This window comes from Mesoplodon mirus, assembly GCF_964341445.2.
Source record: "Mesoplodon mirus genome assembly, chromosome: 3".
Taxonomy (NCBI): domain Eukaryota; kingdom Metazoa; phylum Chordata; class Mammalia; order Artiodactyla; family Ziphiidae; genus Mesoplodon; species Mesoplodon mirus.
Genome location: NC_138978.1, coordinates 30,018,034 through 30,039,289, shown reverse-complemented (window position 1 = coordinate 30,039,289; position 21,256 = coordinate 30,018,034). Strand labels below are relative to the sequence as shown.

Here is a 21,256-nt window from a genome sequence, read left to right as displayed (position 1 = left end):
TGATAGGTAGATCTGCCATGTATAGCTGCTCAAAATGGTGCCCCTGGAGCTTTACAACATGGCAACTCTGCATAAAGCGTATAAAGAAAAAAATGTGACAGAGTGATGGAGTCGGGGTGGGGACTCAGGTGATGTTAATTAAATTCTCTGCAGCAAATCCATTTGTTCTCATGCTTTCAGTGCCTTTGAAATCGTAGAGCTTTTCTTTGTCTTTGGTCCGCCTTGGTGTTGTTCTGCTGGTAGACAGGCCATGTGGTTTTTCCCCTTCTGTCTTCAAGGTAGTGGTCTTAGTTGGTTTCAGATTCCTCATTATTTGTATTATGCTCCCAGCTGGACTACCACAAAGCCATAGATGGGATAGCTGTGTGGGGGCATCTGTGTCCAGCCTAGAACCTCCAGTTCAGGGCTGTTATAATGCTTGGGGTTAACAGATGAATCTTTAACAGATTCTAAGAACACCCCCAAGGACTCCACTATTAGACTTAGTGAGCTGTACTGTTCTCATACTGGGACACGGTGTTGCTGGGTGGCTAAGGGCTTGGCCCGTGGAGTCAGGTGGATTTGAATTTGCACGGATTTGCGTGGATTTGAACTTGCTGCTAACATCTACTGGCCGCGCAGCCCTGGCAAGCTACTTAATCTCTGTGTGCTGCAGTGTCTTCGTTTTTAAATGGGGTTAATAACAGTACCTACCTCATGCCGTTTTTGTGACAATTAAATTGAGTAATTGATGAAAGTGCTTAGAACAGTGCCTGTACTTAGTAAACGCCCAATAATATACAATGGTAATTACTATTAACTATACCTTGTGTTGCCTAAAAGCTTTTTCATGTCCTTCTTTCCCCTTGACTCAAACTTTCAATACTTATGAAATGCAGAGATTATAGGGATGAGACTGATTGTGTCCTCGGGACCAGGTTCACTTTGCTGAATTTGATGGGAGGGCTTTGAGTATCAGGTTGAAAAAGTAATACTTAATGCAGAAAAGGGGAAGGTGGGTAGAGTCAGGCAGAGGAAAGAGACACTCAACCGAAGGAATCACCAATCCCTTTGTTTTGTGTTTTTATTTTTTTCTTTTGCAAACATGATTTTATTATTATTTTTCACCTTAGCTTCATTATAATTAAGTCAAATATTATACTTACTTTAATTTCAATATAATTAGCACCAAACATCACTGTAAATGTTGTAAAGGCACTTAAATGTTTGTCCATATTCATTTCTACCTTCTTTACACTTTTATATATTAAAAAATGTTTCAATAAGCCTATATCATTTTTGCAGTCAGAAAAATTAAATATTGCTTTCATTTTGAAAAATAATACCCCCAAAACTTTTACTCTAATACAATTTTTATTTGGAGGCTCATGTCCAGTCTTTACCCATATATAAGCAAATATTTAATAGCTATAATCCAAAGCATGCATATAATTTTATGATGTACTGTTTTACTTTAAAATGTTTAACATTCTTCTTTCTACAGGGTCATATTTATCACTTTAATGATTGTGTTCAAACTGCACCACATTAAAGGCTATAATTTACCTCGCATTATTGGGCTGACATGTAGGCTGTTCACATTTTTTCCTCTGTAATAAAATTACGTCACTGTAAACATCTTTGTCCATGTGGCTCTTTTTCTTTTGAATTAATTCCTAGAGATTACTGAGTCTGAATATTTGTATAGTGTTGTGGCTGCTGATGAGAATGCATACACTCCCTTCCAAAAGGGTTATATCAACTTTACTGTGCAACTGGCAATAAATACATATGAGTTTTCATGAAGCCTCAACAGTATGGGTTGTTTATTTTTATTCTTTTTCTAGTGAAATGGACTGTGTTTTCATATTAATCCTATTTTCTCTCATATGAATCCTCTGAGCATACTGTTTGGTCATCTTGGTGATGTTCTTACACAATTATAAAAGCTCTAATTCAATATTGATAGCTGTCCTTTGGCATATTTGTTGCAATTTTTTTTCATTCTGTTATTTTTCTTTTTAATTGTGGTTTAGTGTTTGTTTGTTTGTTTGTCCATTTATAGCACTTTGCTTTGCCTCAGCCTTGTTCCAGGGTCTGTTAGTTACTGGCATGGAAAGGGTTTAAAATAAAGATTTTCAGAAGAGTCGATCCTTGGAATGCGTGCAGGGCCTCAAGATAAGGCGCTGTCACCTCTCTCCCCCAGTTTCTTCCAAAGCTTTGGGCTCTGAAAGATGGTGCCTACCTAGCGCCTCCTTAGCATAGTTTTGTAGCTTCGAGGCTGGCAGAATCCCCAGGGGCACACCTATCATTTCCCCGCTAAAAATGTTTAAAAGATAGAAATGGACTTGGAATATCTCCACCCTGGTTACCACCCAGGGGATCACCACCAGCTAAAAGGAGCCAGGCCCTGGGACTACATTTAAGCTTGAATGGTGGGTTTTTCCCCCAACTCAAGGGACCGAGAAGCATGCAGACCCTGCCTGGGGTGGGCTCACCGAAACGGAGAGAGGGCCAGGAGTAAACTAGCTCCACCTTGTCTGTGGTTTGCCAGAGGGACCCTTCCCAACACCAGGTGTGGCATGGAACCCAGCATGTCTCCCACCTAGAGCTCAGAGCCCAGCCAGTCTAGCCCAACCCTCATGTCACCCTTTCTCTCTATTGCTCTTAGACTAAGAAATGCTCCCCCGCCAGCCCTCAGTGGCCCAGACACAATACCAGGGATGCTCACTGACCTCCACGGCTCTTCTCTTGCAGTTTCCTGCTTCTTCAACTTCACCAGCCCCTCTGGGGTCGTCCTGTCACCTAACTACCCGGAAGACTACGGCAACCACCTCCACTGCGTCTGGCTTATCCTCGCGCGTCCCGAGAGCCGCATCCACCTGGCCTTCAATGACATTGATGTGGAGCCTCAGTTTGACTTCCTGGTCATCAAGGACGGGGCCACGGCTGAGGCCCCAGTCCTGGGCACCTTCTCAGGAAACCAACTCCCCTCCTCCATCACAAGCAGTGGGCACGTGGCCCGTCTTGAGTTCCAGACCGACCACTCCACGGGGAAGAGGGGCTTCAACATCACCTTTACTAGTGAGTCCACCCTGTGTCCTCAGCTGACCGTCCCTCTGGGGATGTCCAGTGGAGGGGGCTCTAGCAGAGGAGTGTTGCTGTGGGTGGACCAGTTCCAAAAGCCTTGCGAGGCTGCAGAGCCAGGCATGGGGCTCCAGCATGAAGGGAAAAGCGGAAAGCGTTCTTTTCTGTGGCGTCACTCGCTTTTGAGCATTTATTTCCTATGGATGTGCCATATAACGTGAAAGGACCTGCGGCCTCATTTCTCCCTCCCACCCTCCCCCTCCTAGAAGGCCCAGCTAGAACCAGGAAGGGCCCAAGGGAGAGCAAGCCTTCCCCATCCTCTTCTAGCTACTGACGCCTCTCTGATGTGCTCCCCCAAGTCCTTGGACGCCTACTCACTGCCAACTTCGTGTATTCCCTGTGGGGCTGCTCACACTTTGCTTTGCCAGTTCCCATTCCCCTAGGCAAATCAGAAACAGAAGTCTAGAGCAGTGTTTCTGTTTGACTCTGAGACTCATTAGAGCCAACTCTTGGAGCATTTCCTCATGGCCCCTCTCAGGGCCACAGTCCCAAAGTTGTCACCTCCAGTTTTAGCCCTTGGCCCCTTCTCTAGAAGCAAGCTGAAGCTCAGCAGTGATTATTGTTGTTTCTGTGTCTCGGGGGTTGGGCGGGGCAGAAGCTTGGAGAGTAGAAACAGCAAGCTGCAAAGGTAGCAAGAGGTGCTGTTCAGGGCAGAGCCAGCTACAGACCCGGTGAACTTGGCCAATGGCAAATCTTCAGAGCGGGCTGAGGCTGGGTCCGTCTGAGCAGATTAACCAGATCGTTTCCCAGAGGCTGCTTGTGAAATGCAAGTCCCCAGTTCAAGCTCCGCTCCATGCACACAGCACACACGCAGTGCTTGTCCCTCTGGCACTTTCTGATAAAACTGATCTCCGCCCAGCCCCCCTCCCACCCTTGGCAGAGAGGTCTTGCTTCCTTGTCCCATCTGCCCCCAGGGTCTAGTGGAGCTGAAGACAATAAGTGCCAAACAGGGGTCATTGGGGACCCCAGATTCCAAGCTAAAGCCCTTCCCTGATATTTCCCATAACACCTTCTTCAAGATGCCGGACTTGATAGAAACAATCCCTCTTCCCAGGGATGCCTCCTCCAGGACACTCCTCTTCCCGTCATCTGTGGGCAGGAGGAAGCAGAGCCCAGTTCTGTCTTCCCTAATCTTCCCAGTCTAGCACTGCAGCACTGGCTTTTAGTTTATCTGTCCTCATCCCTACTTTCCCATGAGGTCATGAGCTCTGGAAAGATGGGCGTATGTATTACTTATCTTTCTATGCCCTCTGCCCAGTTCAGGGTTGGGTACATGGTGAAGATCAGTAAATATTTATTGATTGGAAAGATCCATGAATGGCTAAATGCTCTTTCTTCCTTCAGTGGGAGTGGGAAAAAGAAGGGTGAGAGCTGTCCCAGGGAAGCCCACTTATCCAGGATGGGGAGGGCCGAGGACTCTACAGGTTCAAAGCAGGTGTGGATACACCGATGGAGGACCTGGGTCAGAAACAAATACTCATAGTCTCCGAGGAAAACCATATCCTAGTAGGTCCCCACTTTCCAGGAGAGGAGCAAATGCCAAATCCTCAGGAGGAGGAGGCAGAAAGCAGCAAACCCGACCTGCTGATCAAGCTCTTACCCAGCATTCCTCTCGAAGGTTCCTCCGCCATTGTAAAAGTGATACACATCCAATACGTCAGTAATCAAAAAACAGGGGCAGGTCAAGGAAGAAGTGCTGACTACCACCCTAGATCCCCCCACCCAGAGATGATTCTTGCCAATATTTGGTGAACACTATTACAGACATTACAGATAATTTTCTGTGCATTTATACAGATAGAGTGGGATGGATAGGTAGCAATAACTTTGAAAAATCTGAGCCCCATCCTAGACCTGATGAATCAAAATCTCTAAGGAGTGAGGCCCTAAAATCTACATTTTTTACAGGCTTCTGGGGTGATTCTGATGTAGCTAGTGAAACCACAGTCCATGGGCAAGTGTTTGGGAACTAGTGTAGTCTCCCCCGCAGGACATGCATCTCCTCAGTCACGTCCCAACTGACGATCCTCTGGGAAGAGCTGGAATTTGCCCAACGTCAGGGAACTCACATCCCCCCCAAGACAGCTCTCTCCACAGTTAGAGAGCACTCGGGGCTTCCCCTCATGATGACCTGAAATCTGTGTCCCTGTAACAAGGCTCAGGGATCCCGTTTCCACCTCCAGAGCTCCTTAGAGGAAACCTAATCCTTCTTCCATGTGAGTATTTTGGACAAAGATGAGAGTAGCTGCTGTTTACTGAGCACCTACTGTGGGAGCATCCTGCAGGCATTACTGCCAACCCCACAACAGAAACTTCCTAAGCTAAGATCTGCCCCTTTCACCTGCCAGGAAACAGATTGAAAAGGTACATGGGTAGAACTGGGCAGTATTTAAATCCTTGACTTAGAGCATTTGCTTCAAGGTATTGGAAATAGCTCCATATCCCTGCTCAATGTGTACACATGTGTGTGTCTGTGTGACTGATAGGGTTTGTGTGTGTGTGTGCGCATCTCCTGTCACTGCTGAGACAGTCCCACAGATTCAGTGGCTTTTTTTTTTTTTACAACTTCATTGGAGTATAATTGCTTTACAATGGTGTGTTAGTTTCTGCTTTATAACAAAGTGAATCAGTTATACATATACATCTGTTCCCATATCCCTTCCCCCTTGCGTCTCCCTCCCTCCCACCCTCCCTATCCCACCCCTCCAGGTGGTCACAAAATTCCCTGATAGGGTTTTGAATAGACAAACGCCTGGACTTCTGGGACCCAAGTGCCACTTTTCTTCCCACCCCATGTTTCTAAATGTGAGGGCAAGCTCATGGTCATAAGTTCCTAATGAGGAAAGGTTGGGAGACTGATGTCTGGGCTGACTTAAGATTGCATTTCAGAGGGAAGGGGGTCAGGGCTCAGCTGGGATCATCCAGATTATCTCTGTGTCAGATGCTCCCTCAGCCCAGCTTCAGTAGGAAGGATCGCCAGGTTTGCTCCCAGCAAGATGATCTGACAGCCTCCAAGGCTGCTTCTGTTTCTGACTGTGCAAGTGTTTCAGTCACTAGGGAATCTCAGAGGCCTCTAAAGTGGCCCATGCCCTTGCAGCCGTGGAGCCTGGTCTCCACTGGGAAGCCACCGTCCTTAAAACAGCAGGGATGCAAATAGGGCGTGGCCTCAGACAGTGTGAGAACTGGGCACCCCTGTTGGAGGAAGGTTGGGAACAGGAAGAAGGAAGGGAACACAGACTTAAGGGGTACTGAGCACCCGTCAGGTGCTTACCAAGCATTCGCCACTTGCAAATTCAAATCAACTTTCATGTTATTCCTGTCTCATCTCATGAGAATGGCTCATTTTATAGGTTAGGAAACAGAGGCTCAGCAAGATTACATAAGTTGCCCAGAACCATGTAACTAATAAGAGGCAGAGCTTGATTAAACCCACAAGTGTTCTGGCTCTTTCCTCCCGCCGCGCCCCGCCCACACCATGGTATTATGAATTGCCCGGGCAGAGTGAGAGGCAGCCTGACAAGGGGCGAGGAAATGAAGGGAATGGCTTCAGACAGGGTTAATTCCAGGGCACCTACTTTATGATGCTTGGTATCTATTAGTGTCACAGGATTTAGAGCCCGGTTTTCCTGCAACATAAATGATCCCATAGCTGTCTGAAGGTAGGGACGCATGGAGTGGATTTGACATTGAGAACACAGATCTGCTTCTTAACCATGTTGAGCGTCAGTTTCCTCATTTGTAAACTGGGGTAATAATACCTACGTCACAGAATCACTATTTGGTGTAAATGAGCCAACAAGAGAAACAGCCCGCTGCCTGACCTATAAATGTGCTTTAGAATGAAGTTGGATTAGGTGCTCAGGAAGGCAGGAGATAAGTTTAACAAGCACCTGCTTTGTACCCAGTGTGGTTCTAGGGTATGTAGCGCTCCCCCCAGCATGCCAGGCTCTTGGGGAAGTGGGAGAGGTCTAGGATTGACCATGATAATGAAGCTTATTTTCTTTGGGGGTCCATCTGCACGTCAGCTCTGTCTAATCCCATCCTTGACCTGTATCCACACAGCTTTTCGACACAATGAGTGTCCAGATCCGGGCGTTCCAGTCAACGGCAAACGGTTTGGTGACAGCCTCCAGCTGGGAAGCTCCATCTCCTTCCTCTGCGATGAAGGCTTCCTCGGGACTCAGGGTTCAGAGACCATCACCTGCATCCTGAAGGAGGGCAGCGTGGTCTGGAACAGTGCCGTGCTGCGGTGTGAAGGTGCGTGCCTGCCGGGCCGGGGGCCGGGGCTGTCAGCCAGAGAGGCTGAGGAGGGGGACCGAGTGGCCCAAACCCCAGTCGTCCTCTTCTCCCAGGACATGGGACCACCCTCTCGCCCTCACGCCGGAATGGCCGGGGCTTTATAGAACCACAGTGCACAGAAATTTGAATTATAACCAGAGATTAAACAGGAGAGACGCTGGTTCTAGACTGTCAGGCATCAAAAATACCTCTTCTTTCAACTGGGAATGCTCTCAATATCACAGCCCTTCGGAGCCCTGCTCCCAGCTCCTGCACAGGGGAGCTCCATCAGCCTGAAGCAGTGTTGGCAGAGCCGTGAGTCTGCGTGTCTTTCAAGCTGCCTGCCACGCTTTCCTTCTCCACGTGCTAATTTCCCCCAGTTCCCTGGGACGTCTCCCAGGCTTGGCCTTGGTGTCCCTGTTAAATGATGCCTTGATAGCCTTGCAGTGAATCTCCAGGAGACTAGGGGCAGACCAGCCAGAAAAAAGACACAGCTTGAAGCAAGCACAGGGGTTGTTATGGTGTCTCCTCGGTCCTGCCTTGCCATGCAGACAGGTTTTGACTCCGTTTCAGAGGCTAGCCATCTGGTCCCCCCAACTGCAGGCACGGAAAACACAAATTAAGCTTCTTAAGGGCAGAAATTATGTAAAACTTGTGCACCAAGCACAATGCCTGGCACAGAATAGGCCCTCGATAAATACTTGTGAATAATGGGTGGAAAATGAGTCTCCCACAGACCCCTTGAAGGCAGTGACAGTGGAGGCAAGGGCTGCAGTTCCCTGCTTCTGGGACCCAGAAAGCGCCTTCCTCTTACCTTGCGTGATGGACAGAGGGTAGCGACCTAAGGGACCTCTCCATATGCAGTCCCCAAACCCAAATCCAAGCACCCCGGCCAGCAAGGGGGAAGGACAGGAGAGCGAGGGGGCGTGCCTCAGGGCAACCGCTGCCCCAGAGCTGACAGGCAGGGGAAGCGGGGAGGAGAGACCACCAGGGGCACAGGGTCCGAGGCAGAGAGGGTGGCGTCGAGTCAGAGGGACCTGGGCTGGAATCCTGGCGAGTTGCCTTTTTCCCTCTGAGCCTCTGGTTTGTTTGTTTTTCTTCAGCTAAAAGACAAGTGGGGAGATGATAATAAGATGCACATGTAAAGGGCACTTCCTGGCAGAGAGTGAGTTCCTAGCATAAGTGTTAGCCACGCGCTTGCTGGTGTGTAAGCTCCGTGAGGTTAGGGGACCTTCCTTGGGCTTGTATCCCCACAGCTGGCAGATTGTTTGACGCCTACTGGATGCTCAGTCAATACTGGTTGATCAATCACTGAATGAATGAATGAATGAATGAGTGACTTTTTAACTAGGTTAGAGCCTCCCTCATGGCCTCCAGAGCCCTGACTCTCACCAGACTGCCTTTTGTCTCCTCCCTGAAACTTACCCGCTGAGTCACCGGGGCCAAGTGACTTGACTCCTCTGTGCCTCAGCTGCCCCATCTGTAAAGTGCAGCTCATAATGGGAGCCCCCTCACAGGGTGGTCGTGAGCAAACACCACTCCTGGAGCCGTGCCTGGCAGAGAGGCAGCGCTCAGTCAGTGTTGGCTGTGAGCATGATATTCACCCAATTTTAACCATTCCTGACACCATCAGATGCATATTGGTCCACTTCGGGGGATCATGTGGTGGGTTCATCCTTCCAGGTGCCTGCTCCAGTCGTGACACAAACAGGCATCTTCCTGCCCTCCACGGTCACACAACCACGTCCACACAACCTCCTCTGCTATTTTTACCCAGCAGAGCTAGCACTTTTGGAAACAGCATAAGCTTTGGTGTCAGGGAACCGTGAAACTCCTATCTTTGCCCCCTCCCAGTTGGGGACCCGATGGGCTGGGTAGCTCCCTCGTCGGCAGCAGGGGCGTAACCACTTGTGTCTGATGGGGTTGTTTGGGGGTGAGGCAGAGCCCAGGGTCTGGGGGCTTGTCGGTCAGTGGTCTCGCCTTTCCTTCAGGCTGGGCCCCCCATTCTCCCTCATGCTCGTCAACCTCCTCTGACTTCTTTGGTTTTCCTCGTGGTCCGTCTCATCCAGGACATCTTCCCTGCTGTCTCCCACTCACCTGATCTCTCCTTCCTCCTGGATCCCTTGCTCTGTGGGCCACCGCCGGACCACTCTATCCGATATTTGGTCTCACCGTGACTGCATTTTTCTTTACCAGTTCCACGAGTCTTGGCCCTATCTCCCAACCAAGACTACAGGACTTCCCGGGCAGAAGCCCAGGCCACAGTGCCCCTGAGCCTGCGGGGCTCAGCCCCAGTGGAGTTGACCCCCCTGAGAGGGATCAGGACTTGGTAACTACAGAATCCTCCTCCCCACCATCCACTTTCCTGAATCAGGTGCTCCTAGACCATAGTTCTGCCGGTGCAGTGAACCACTCCAGACCATGAGTGAATGTGCCAGAGAACTCGACCTTCGTTAAAGGACCTTAAAGCGGTTCACTGCTTCATAGGCTGAGTCTTAACTTTGAAATTAGAGCTGTCTCATTCATTCTGTCCCTGGAGGGGAAAATGCTTAGGTTGGGGGACAGTGGACAACCAGAAATAAGGGGGCAGCCTGTTGGAGAGGTGCTGAGTTGGCACAAGGGGAGTCTGCTCAGTCTTCCTAGAATGATGGACGTTTGATACCAATCTGGTTTCCGGAGACCTGGGGAGCAGCAGATTAGAGGGCCAGAGTGAGAGCCAGACACCACCTAGGGTGGCCAATTCTGGACTTGAAACTGTAGAGCAGACAGGGTAAGAAGCTCCTGGAATCTGGCCCCTCCTTGGCCCCTTTCCCTCCTGTGTTGAGCCTTGGAAGAACCCTGCTTTGTAATCAGCATCTTTGTCTTTCCATTTTTTCTAGTTTTGTTTTTGATTAAGTATCCCCACCTTGTGGACAAATAAATGTGGAAGCTAATGGTCTTTTAAAAAATCTTTTAATATATGCTAAGAGCCTCTTAGCTTTGGAGAGGCTATAAAAGGACAGGGAGAAAATGGCTTCTTCTCCTAAATTTAGAAAGAAGGATGATCATCTGGCTGATCTAAAGCAGAAGTCGGCAAACTTTTTCTTAAAGGGCTAGCTAGGAAGTGTTTTCAGCTTTGAGGGCCCTAAGATCTCCCCTCAACTCTGCCATCGTTATGCAAAAACAGCTTTGACAAAAGAGAAATGAATGGGTTGCATTTGGCCCCTGGGCTGTAGTTTGCTGACCCCTGATCTACAGAACAGAGGACATAATAAGAGATCCATATATTTAAAATCAGAAATTTCCTAAGAAAGACTTCCAAGTAGTGAAACAGCTAGAAAGGAATGCATGGTTCTCAGCCCCGCATTCATCTCTTCCTTGTCTCTTTTAAGGAAGAACGAACTAATTACACATCACTATGGTAGGTGGTTTACAGGTGTCACCTCATTTCAGCCAGGTACCAGTCTAGGTAGCAGGTATTGTTATCGTCCTATTAAAGGACAGAGAAGCTAAGTCACTTGCCCAGGGTCCTCCCAGCTTGTAAGTAACAGAACCAGAATCCAAACCCAGGCTCTTGGCTACCCTGTTACTGTATTTTTCTTGAATTATATCGCTAGAGAGAATATAATTTCAAACATATTTGTAAAAGACTTAAAAGCATCCACAGATAGGATGAAAAGCAGGTTTTCTACTTTCTATATCCCAGTGGAAAATTAAAACGAAAGGAAACATATTGCCTATCACAAAAGACAAAGGAGACAGGACACCACGTGGAAGCATCAGAAATGGACAACATAAAACAAACTGACAGCAGTAAAACAAACATATCAGTTACGATAATAAAGGTAATGAAATTCCCTATTAGACGACCAAGACTCTCCAACTGGGTTTAAAAAAATATGCTGTTTAAAAGAAATACATGGGAAAAAAGGAGATAAATTATCTACAGTGAGTATGTATTTTCATTTTTAAAGTAATACTTGGTAGTTGTAAACAATGTAAACAATACACAAGTGCAATAAAGTGAAAGTGGAAATATTCATTTCCTAATCCCACTCCCCAGAGAAAAATAGCGTAACACTTTGGTGTAGACACGTCCACATGTTTTTCTCTCTGTATGTAAAATAAATGTGTTATTTTTATAAGTTTTAAAACAAATCTTCTAAAAAAGAAAAGTCAGTTCTCCCCACTCCCACAAGAGGAGTCTAAGTGATGGTGGTAGTTCATTTAGGCCTCTGAGGAAAAAGGGTAGTTACTGAGTTTCTAACATTATTTCGTTTAATCTTCTTGTCACTCTTGTGAGAAAGATTATTATGCTTTATGCATGAGAAATCTGCAAACCAGCAAGGTGAATTGGCTCGCCTGTGATTACCCAGCTAGTAATAATTGAGCACTTACTATGTGCTAAATACTACACCAACTGCTTTACACACACTCTTGTGTTACATCTTCTACACACACTGTTGTATTACATCTTCATGATGACCCTACAGGGGAGGTACTGTTATGATCTTCATTTCACAGATAAGGAAACTGAAGCACAGAGTGGTTAAGTAACTTGACCAAGATCACACAGCTAAGTGAATGGGAGAGTCAGATCCAGATATTTTGATACCAAACAATCACTTTGAACCACCAAATGCGGTCTGACTCCAAAGTTCATTCTCCTTTTGTTCTACCACAAAATGGTGGAGGATAGGTGGTGAGGGGTATGGGGGGGGCGGGGGGCGGTAGTGGGGAGGCAGCGCTGGAGGGAGTCAAGGAAAAAGCTTCCACTGCTTCTAGATATTCACACTGAGACCCTTTTGAGGGCAGTAGTATGTGGGGGGTGTGCATTCCCACGTCCACCCGTAGAGGTTAGAAATGGAGGCTCTGGAGCCAGACTGCCTGGGTTTAAATCCTGGCCCTGCTGCTTCCCTGCTGTGTGTTTCTGGACCAGTTACCTAAGCCCTCTGTACCCGTTTCAACTAGGAAATGAGGCTAACGCCAGTACCCACCGTAAAGTTTGCTGTGAGGGTGAACTTACAGGAAAAGCAGAAGCATGCATCAATTAGCATGCGGCCTGTGAGGGCTCAGGAAGCATGAGTTCCCAGCATCACTCTATCCCATCACCACCCCCAACTGCCCTTTGCCTCGTACAACTATAGCATCCAAGGTCAGGAGAGGTGGATCCTCCCTCACAGGGGACACCAGCCCCTCACCAGAAGCCCAGCGCATTAGCCATCTCGTGCTGCCATAACAACATACCACAAACTGGGTGACATAAACAACAGAAATGTGTTTTCTCATGGTTCTGGATGCTGGAGGTCCAAGATCAAGGAGCCAGCAGGGTTGCTTTCTCCCGACATCTCTCCCCTTAGCTAGCAGATGGCCATCTTCTTGCTGTGTCCTCACATGGCCTTTTTCTCTGTGTACGTGCACTCCTGATGTTTCTTCTTCTTGTAAGGACACCGGTTCTTTTGGATTAGGTCCCACCCTTATGCCCTCATTTCACCGTCGTTATGGCCTTAAAGGCCCATCTCCAAAGCCAGTCACATGGGAGTTAAGGTTTCATCCTATGAATTTGAGGGGGCACAAAATGCAGTATTTCATTCCTTCCACAAACTATTTATTGAGCACCTACTCTGTGCCAGGCACTGGGATAAGGCACTGGGTACCTCTTTTGTCTTATTGCTGAATTCTTCTCTCAGTTCAAGGCAGGACCCTCTCCTCTTTTTTTGTCTTTTCTGTGTGTGTGTGTGTGTGTGTGTTTGTGTGTGTGTGTGTATCTATGTGTATATCCTTCTTTTCACCCTAACAATTTTAATGGAAAATTTCAAACAGAGAGAATAGTATAGCGAACCCCATGTACCCATCACCTGGCTTCAACAATTATAAACTCATGGTCTATTTCATTTCATTCATACCCTCTGCCTTACCAGCATCTCCCACCATTACCCTGCTCTGGATTATTGTGAAGCAAATTTCAGGCATGATATTTCATGCACAACATTTTAGTGTGTATTTCTAATGGATGAAAAGAACTCCTTACAACAGAACCACCATGCTATTATCTTAAAATTATGAAAATAATTACTTAATACAATCAAGTTTCCATGATTATCTATCTAACCCTTTCTTTCATAGTATTTTTTAAGAAGTCAGAGCCCTAGTGAGGCTGATATGTTTCAAGTCCTTTTTCATCTGTAGGTGTCTTCCCACCCTCTTGCGATATTTTTGTTGAGGAAGCCAGGCTGTTTATCCTGAGGAGTCTCCTGCAGTCTGAATTTTGGCGATTACGTCCCTAGGAGGTTGTTTAACATGATCCTCTCTCTCTTATATTTCCTTTAATTGGCAGTAAGTTCTAGAAGCCTAATCAGATTCAGGTTCTGGTGTTTGGCCAGAATATTTTATAGGCAGGGCTCTGTGCCTCTATCAGATGCATGTAATGTCTAGTTGTTTCTCTTTGGGTGATGTTAGGAGCCATCAGTGATCATAGCCTAGAGATTACTAAATGGTAACATTCTATCTCTTCTTTTATAAGCTGGAATACTTAACGGAAAACTTGCCCTGATCAACTATTTGGTTACCCTGTGGTATAGTTCATACAGGAAAGACAGGACAAATACTTCATTATTTTCCTTTATTTACCAGTTTTCATATTAATGGGTTGACTCTAACGTCTTCCAAAGTTGAACATTTTTTTAATATCATTACAATCCAAAGGATTGAAACATATTTTATGCATTTAACTCCATTGCAGTTATTACTGTAGTCAACGCTCAAATCGTCCCATTGGCCGGCGGGAGCTTTTTGAAATTGGCCCAACCTCATCTTGTACATTTTCTGTCCCTGACCTAAAATCAGCTGTTTCTCCAAGGAGTCCTGGTTCCTTTTAGTGCGAAATGATATTCAGAATCTGGGCACTGGCTCTGCTTATTACTATTGAGTAGGTCCTCATTTCTAAGCCTTTACAATGAAAGGAGCTAAGAAATATTTTTTGAAAGATAAAATGCATCATGGGTTCATTTCATTTCAAATATAGGAACATTTTTTCTTTTGCACTGAACTTCCTTGATGTCGTATCTATATCTTCTTTCACTCTTGCTGGTAATCCCAGTTCTCAACACCAACATAATTTCCCATATTCCTTAATATACACCCAGGAGTCTCAAATTGTAATACCAATACTACCAACAGCAATATGATTACTGAAAATCGTTTACGTGTTTTTCCTTTCAATTCTTCTTGTCTGTACATCCTACTAGGGATGGACTATCAAATTGCTGTGTTTTAAAATCTCTTTAACTAGTTTCTTCATGTGTGATTATGCTACCAATTGATACAGCATTATATTCATTTATTTTACACTGCTTTTAAGTTTTGAGAAATTGCTTATCAAATTTAAATCTTTTTTCATTATGTAAAATATTTACATAGTTCCAAAGCTAAATCTCTAAAAGAAGGTATATTCTGAGAAAGTCTAACTTCTATCTCTATCCTCTCTACCCTGGACCCTCCCCCCAACCATAGGTAATCTTTTGCATTTTGAGTTTGCCCTTTCATTGATTGTTAATATGAGAAAATATGTGTGTGTCTCCCACCCTTTTCTTAGATAAATGGAATCATTACCCTTGCTTTTGCTGCTGTATCTTGCTTTTATTCACTTGATAAAATATTCTGGGGACCACTGCATGACATTATATAGAACATTCCTTATTCTTGTTTTATAGCTGCAGAAATAGTCCATGTTGTTGATTACCCCAATTCATTTAGTCAGCTCCCTATTGCTGAGCATTCTGGCTGTTTCCATTCTTTGGCTGTTATAAATAGTACTGCGTTATGTAGCCTGCTACATATATATGTCTTTGCATATTTTTGCCAGTGTATCTTTGGAATAGAGTTCTAGAAGTAGAGTTGCTGGGTGAGAGAATAAATGCCTATGAATTTTGCTGGATGCTACCAAATTTCCCTGCGTAGGGTTTGTGCTCTTTTGCATGTCCAGCAGGAAAATACTAGAATTCCTGCTTTCCCTCGGCTTCACGAGTCATCAGACTTTTTGCATTTTCCGCACCTGATGGATGAGAAATAATTTCTCAGTATAGTTTTGATTTGTATTTATTTTCTCAGTAAGAAGGAGGTTGAGCATCATCTCAAATGTTAAAGAGACACTGCACTTAGGAATCCTCCCCTCCTTCTCCCTGCCTGGCAACCACCACCCTGGGATATGAAGATTAACTAGAGAGAGTGAAGGATTGAATGAATGGAGAGGTTGTTTGCCAATCACCTGAGCAGAGAAGAGAGGAACTAACCAAAGTGATAAAATGATACAGCAGAGAAAGAAAACAAAATGGTGGACACCAAAGGAAAGATTTGAGTTTCCTTCTCTGGAAAGTTTAGGTAGGGCTTTGTTGATGTATATGACTGAATAGAGAGTAGCCTTGTCAGGCAACAGTGACTCTGTGATCTATGGCTTCCTGCAAAGTGAGTGACAACATCACAGTCCAGCAACCAAAGAGGCTGGGCCTGTGCTGAATGGGAGCCAAGAGAGAGTCCCCACTCTCTTCTGAGGCTCTGTGCCTGCCTGGGGACCCAGGTGCATCGCAGCAGGCATGCCCCTCCCCACTTCCAAGGTCTCACAAGTCCATTGGAAGAGTAGAGCAAAGTATTAGTAGTTTCAGTGCCATGGATGGATAGGTTTTGAAAACAGGTTACTCAGGAAATAACAATACCTATAGACAATTTATGCTTTTCAATGTTTGATAGCAGTGCTATGTAATTTCTCCATTTCTCTAAGCCTCAACTTAATGAAAATGGGATAATAATCCCTGCCTATAAAATCAGGATAATAATGGTTATATACCTTTTAATGTTGCAATTGTCACAAGGATAATCCACGTTAAGCCTAACACATAGTAAACTCAATAGCAGTGAGTTCATAACTCTCAGCTGTGGTTGTCGTGCTATTATGTGCTGCAGGGGGATTTGGAGACAGAGGTCTTGAGGTTCAATCTCTGCTCTAACTTTATTAGCTCTTGATCTAGTCTATCAGCCTACTTAGCCTCAGTTTTCTCCTCTGTAAAATGGGGATAACTTCATAAATGCTGTGCACATTTAAATGAGATAACACGTGGGATGGATTGGGTGGGATGGACTGGAAGACTGGGATTGACGTATGTACACTACTATGTGTGAAGTAGATGGCTGGTGAGGGCCTACTGTATAGCACAGGGGGAAAAAAAGAAAGTACAGTCTGTTTGCAGGACATATATTAAGTCAACCTTAAAAATGCATTCCAACATACATTAGGTGCAGACAAATACTGTTTGATTCCACTTATATGAAGTACCTAGAATAGTCAAAGTCATAGAGACAGAAAATACCTTGGTAGATGCCAGGGGCAAGAGGGTGGGGGGTGTGGGGAGGACGAATGGGGAGTTAGTGTTTAATGGGGACAGAGTTTCAGTTTAGGAAGGTGAAAAATTCAGGAGATGGAGGATGATGAGAGTTGCACAACAGTGTGAATGTACTTAGTGCCACTGAACTGAACAGTTAAATATGGTTAAAATGGTATGGTTTATATTGTGTGACTTTTACCACAATAAAAAAATTTTTTTTTAATGAGATAACACGTGTAAAGCAGGGAGCATCGTAAGTCATCAGTACGAGTTGTCTACTATTAACATCATTATTAGTCTTTTTGTCTTCTTTGTTAGTTAAACTTTCTAATATAATTTACTATTAAGAATGCTTGGGCTTCCCTGGTGGCGCAGTGGTTGAGAGTCCGCCTGCCGATGCAGGGGACGCGGGTTCTTGCCCCGGGCCGGGAAGATCCCACATGCCGCGGAGCGGCTGGGCCTGTGAGCCATGGCCGCTGAGCCTGCGCGTCCGGAGCCTGCGCTCCGCAACGGGAGAGGCCACAACAGTGAAGAATGCTTGACAATTATTTTAGATATTTTCAGGAAGATTACAGAATTGAGAGAGGAAAGGTGTGGTACATTTAGCTATGTTTTATGAGACTCATTACTTGGGGAAATTTGCAAAAATTTGCAGAGATAGGAGTGCTGGGAGCTCCTTATCCCCTTTCCTTTCCAGTCTTGTTCAGCGCATTTTGGGTACCTGGTAGCACCGCAGTAAGGGGATCCCAAGGAAGCAGGGTTTCTTTTAAAACTGGGATGCTGCTTAGGGTATGATCTCTGGTTTTATGCTATCTTCCTAGGTCTGAATCCAAGTTCTACCACTTGCTAACCCTGGTTAACAAGGGCTAGTTACTTAATCTCCATAAGGCTCCACTTTCTTAGCTGTAAAATGGAGTAAATAATAGCACCCTCCTCACAGGGGTTGTGTTTTGTGAAGATCAAACATGATAGACACGTGAAGCTCAGCGTGTGACGGGAGCGGGCTCTCAGTCGTGGCCGTGGTGGTGACAGTGGCAGCGGCTTTGGTGCTGGTGCTGGTCAATGTCCTCGTTCTCAGTCTCGGGGAGGGAGGTGCCTTATCAGGGTGGGCGAGGTTAGACTGTACTAACAAACAACCCCAGAATCTCAGTGGCTTAAAAACAGGAGTCTCACTCTCACACAGACTACTCACGCTACATGTGTAACCTGGGTCACGGGGCTCTTCTCCTCAGGGTCACTTAGAGGCCCAGGCTGATGGTACTTCCTTCTAGACTTTCACAGTCACAAGCTGCAGATCACACGCTGGCTCTTCACATTCCCATGTGGACGTGACACGCATCACTTCCACCCTCGATTGATTGGTCAAGGCAGTCACATGGCCTTGCCTACATGGACACAAAAAGGTGGACAATGAAATCCAACCACGTGGCCTGATGGCGGAGCACTGGAGCAGCTCTAATGACCCCCTCAGGGCCAAGGGTCTGGTTGCAGGAAGAGACAGGAGTGATGGGAAAGATGGGAGAGAATGAAATGGGAAACTGAGGGGTGGGAACATGGGCAGAGAGAGACCAAAGGACTGAGATAACAGGGTTTGCAAGCTCAGAGCCAGCGTGAGGGGTGCCTGAACCCTGGGGGTCTTCTGGCTTTACCTGCCGTGACTACGCTCATCCTTCCATCCACTCATTTATTCATTCAAGCAATGGTCACTGAGGGACACCCGTGTGCCAAGCACTAGGCTAAGGGCTGGGGGTTCCGAGTTGCATAAGTCAAATTATATGGCCCCTGCCCTCAGGGAGCTCACAGTGGAGCGGGCTGTGTGCTCCTGGGCCAGAGCACCGGGTGCCAGCTGTGCCAGGGTGGGCCGGGCTTATGCCTCTACCAGAGGCCTGATGATTGAGTCAGGAACAAAGAGAGAACCAGTGTGACCCAAATATTAGTTGTACTTCAACACTTCTAGAATGGCAAAGGACTTTGTTTAAAGGATTCTTTTCATTCCTCCCCTCTGGACCTTCATAAAACTCCAAGTGACATAACTGGACATATCCGTAAAGGACCCAAAAGACAGAGCTCACAGTTTATACAGTTTATGTAATTCTCCATAAAAACAAAAACAATACTTGCTGGCAGACACGTTTTATAGAGAGATTTTTTTGTTTATTTATTTGTCCCCCCAAGAAACCTGCTTCTCTCCCTTCTGTCCCCCCAGCTCCCTGCGGTGGTCATCTGACTTCGCCCAGTGGCACCATCCTGTCTCCGGGCTGGCCTGGCTTCTACAAGGATGCCCTGAGCTGTGCCTGGGTGATTGAAGCCCAGCCAGGCTACCCCATCAAAATCACCTTCGACAGGTGCTTGTAACCACAACCTGGGGGTGGGGATGAGGAGTGATATCTCTGCAGTGGTGTGGGAGGGAAGCTGGGGTGGGTGACGACGGACCAGCACCGATGCTGGCATGTCAACAAGGTCAGAGAACACTCGAGTGGCTGCCCTGGGTGGGGTGGGAGCAGGCTGCACTGGCTTTGCCCTTGGCCTTGGTTTCTTCTCAGTAGTGGGGTCTGTGATGTTTAGGGGACTATTAGTATCTGAGGAACATAACCCTGACATTTCCAGTGTGGGAAGGCGGTCTTCCTCACCTCTGACCCGAATCGTGCTCATGTGCCCCACTTCTAACTCCCACCCTTGCTGTGCCCCTCGGGTGGGGGAAGTAGCCACCCAAGTATGAACACAAACTTCTTCTAGACAAAGCGTTCATGGCCTAGAATAGCCGTTGCGAACTTTTCTGTGAAGGGCCAGGTAGTAAATACTTTAGGTTTCATGGGACACTTGCTGATATCTGTTGCATAGTCTTTGCTTTAAAAAAAAAATACTGCTTTATAAATGTAAAAACCATTCTTAGCCCTTAGGCCATCCAAGAACAGACTCTAGACCAGAATTGGCCCTGGGGCTGTAGTTTACTGACCCCTGGCCTAGAACATTCTGACTCCCATGAGGCTAGTCACTGTTCCTGTAGGTCTGAAGATGGGTCACAGCCCAGGCCACAGAGAGGACTGGGAGATCCGCATCCAACCACAGGAGGAGGAGGAGGAGGGTTCAATACAGGAGGGAAGGTCCTCCCACATCTCCAGTAAATGTGTGCAGATTATACTAAAATATCCCAGCCTGCCAAAATCCAGTTGTTCTGAAGCCCAGGTCAGGCAGGGCCTTTTGTCATTTGCAAATTAATGAAGTTTCTCAAGACGTCTTCATTTCCATCTTCGGCAGATTTAAAACTGAGGTCAACTATGACACTCTGGAAGTGCGAGATGGACGGACGTACTCGGCGCCCTTGATCGGAGTTTACCACGGGACGCAGGTCCCCCAGTTCCTCATCAGCACCAGCAACTACCTCTACCTCCTCTTCTCTACCGACAAGAGTCACTCGGACATCGGCTTCCAGCTCCGCTATGAGAGTGAGTGTCGGGGCGTCAGTGACAGGGTCGGCCATGTGGGGAAAGGACCAAGGGCTGAGCTCCACCAAGAGGCCCCGCTCGGCCGCGTCGCCGTGGCATTCTCAGTTAGGCTGTGCTCCTCGGGAGGTGCTGCTTGTTCTTAGCATCTCTCAGAGCTCAACTTTAGAAAGAATGGAAGGTCCCCCTCTGTGTGCAGGTGACTGGGCGCCACCATGCTGGGCGCTCTGGGGACAGATGGTGACATTGGAGTGAGATGTCATCTCCCGCTCCCTCACCCTCTCTCATCACCTGCATTCATCGCTGGTGCCTCGGTTGAAAGAGCCTGTTGATTCAATTCTTTGCAGACCACTCTAGTGACTTAGGGCCGAGAGCACCATGAGGAGAGGGTCGTTTTCTTACCCGTGTTCGTATCCGTAACCCTTAGCATGGCGTCTAAGCCATAGGGGACACTTCACTGATGGTTACTGAACAAATGATGAACGAACAAGTGATGAAGACAGCTTGTTCTCCCTGACAGATGGGTCTTCAGATACCCTCAGCAGATACTGACAGCCACATTTGAGGAGGGGGCGGATGACAACTCCAGCCTTCTCTCAATCAGGGCTCTCTCCCGCCTCCCTTTGTGAGTCAGCTGGGGTCCCTCTCTGCTCACAGTGAGCTGTTCCAGCTGTGGGCTCTCTATTCCAGCTATCACACTGCAATCAGACCACTGTCTGGATCCAGGCATCCCCGTCAATGGGCAGCGTCATGGGAATGACTTCTACGTGGGCGCCCTGGTGACCTTCAGCTGTGACTCGGGCTACACACTAAGCGACGGGGAGCCCCTGGAGTGTGAGCCCAACTTCCAGTGGAGCCGGGCCCTGCCCAGCTGTGAAGGTGAGACATACCAGCAGGGGGCGCTAGAGTAGAGGACTCCTTTCCTGCCCTGAAAACACAGGCACTGACCCCCTGACCCTGTCAGTGAGGGTTGGAGGTTTGGACGAGATGGGGGCTGGGATCCCAGGGGGACTGTGGGGGAAGCTCCCTGGGCCGCTCCAGTCTTTCAGTGCC

General features: G+C 47.0%; 1 protein-coding gene across 1 annotated transcript in view; it reads left to right on the top strand.

Annotated features, from left to right (window-relative positions):
- CSMD2 (CUB and Sushi multiple domains 2) overlaps window positions 1-21,256 on the top strand; it is a 659,332-nt gene that overhangs the window by 414,441 nt on the left and 223,635 nt on the right. Inside the window, exons 14-18 of the mRNA XM_082615655.1 lie at window positions 2,737-3,063; window positions 7,189-7,383; window positions 18,967-19,105; window positions 20,019-20,206; window positions 20,894-21,082. Of these exons, the coding sequence (XP_082471781.1) occupies window positions 2,737-3,063; window positions 7,189-7,383; window positions 18,967-19,105; window positions 20,019-20,206; window positions 20,894-21,082 (1,038 nt within the window). The remainder of the gene's footprint in view (window positions 1-2,736; window positions 3,064-7,188; window positions 7,384-18,966; window positions 19,106-20,018; window positions 20,207-20,893; window positions 21,083-21,256) is intronic.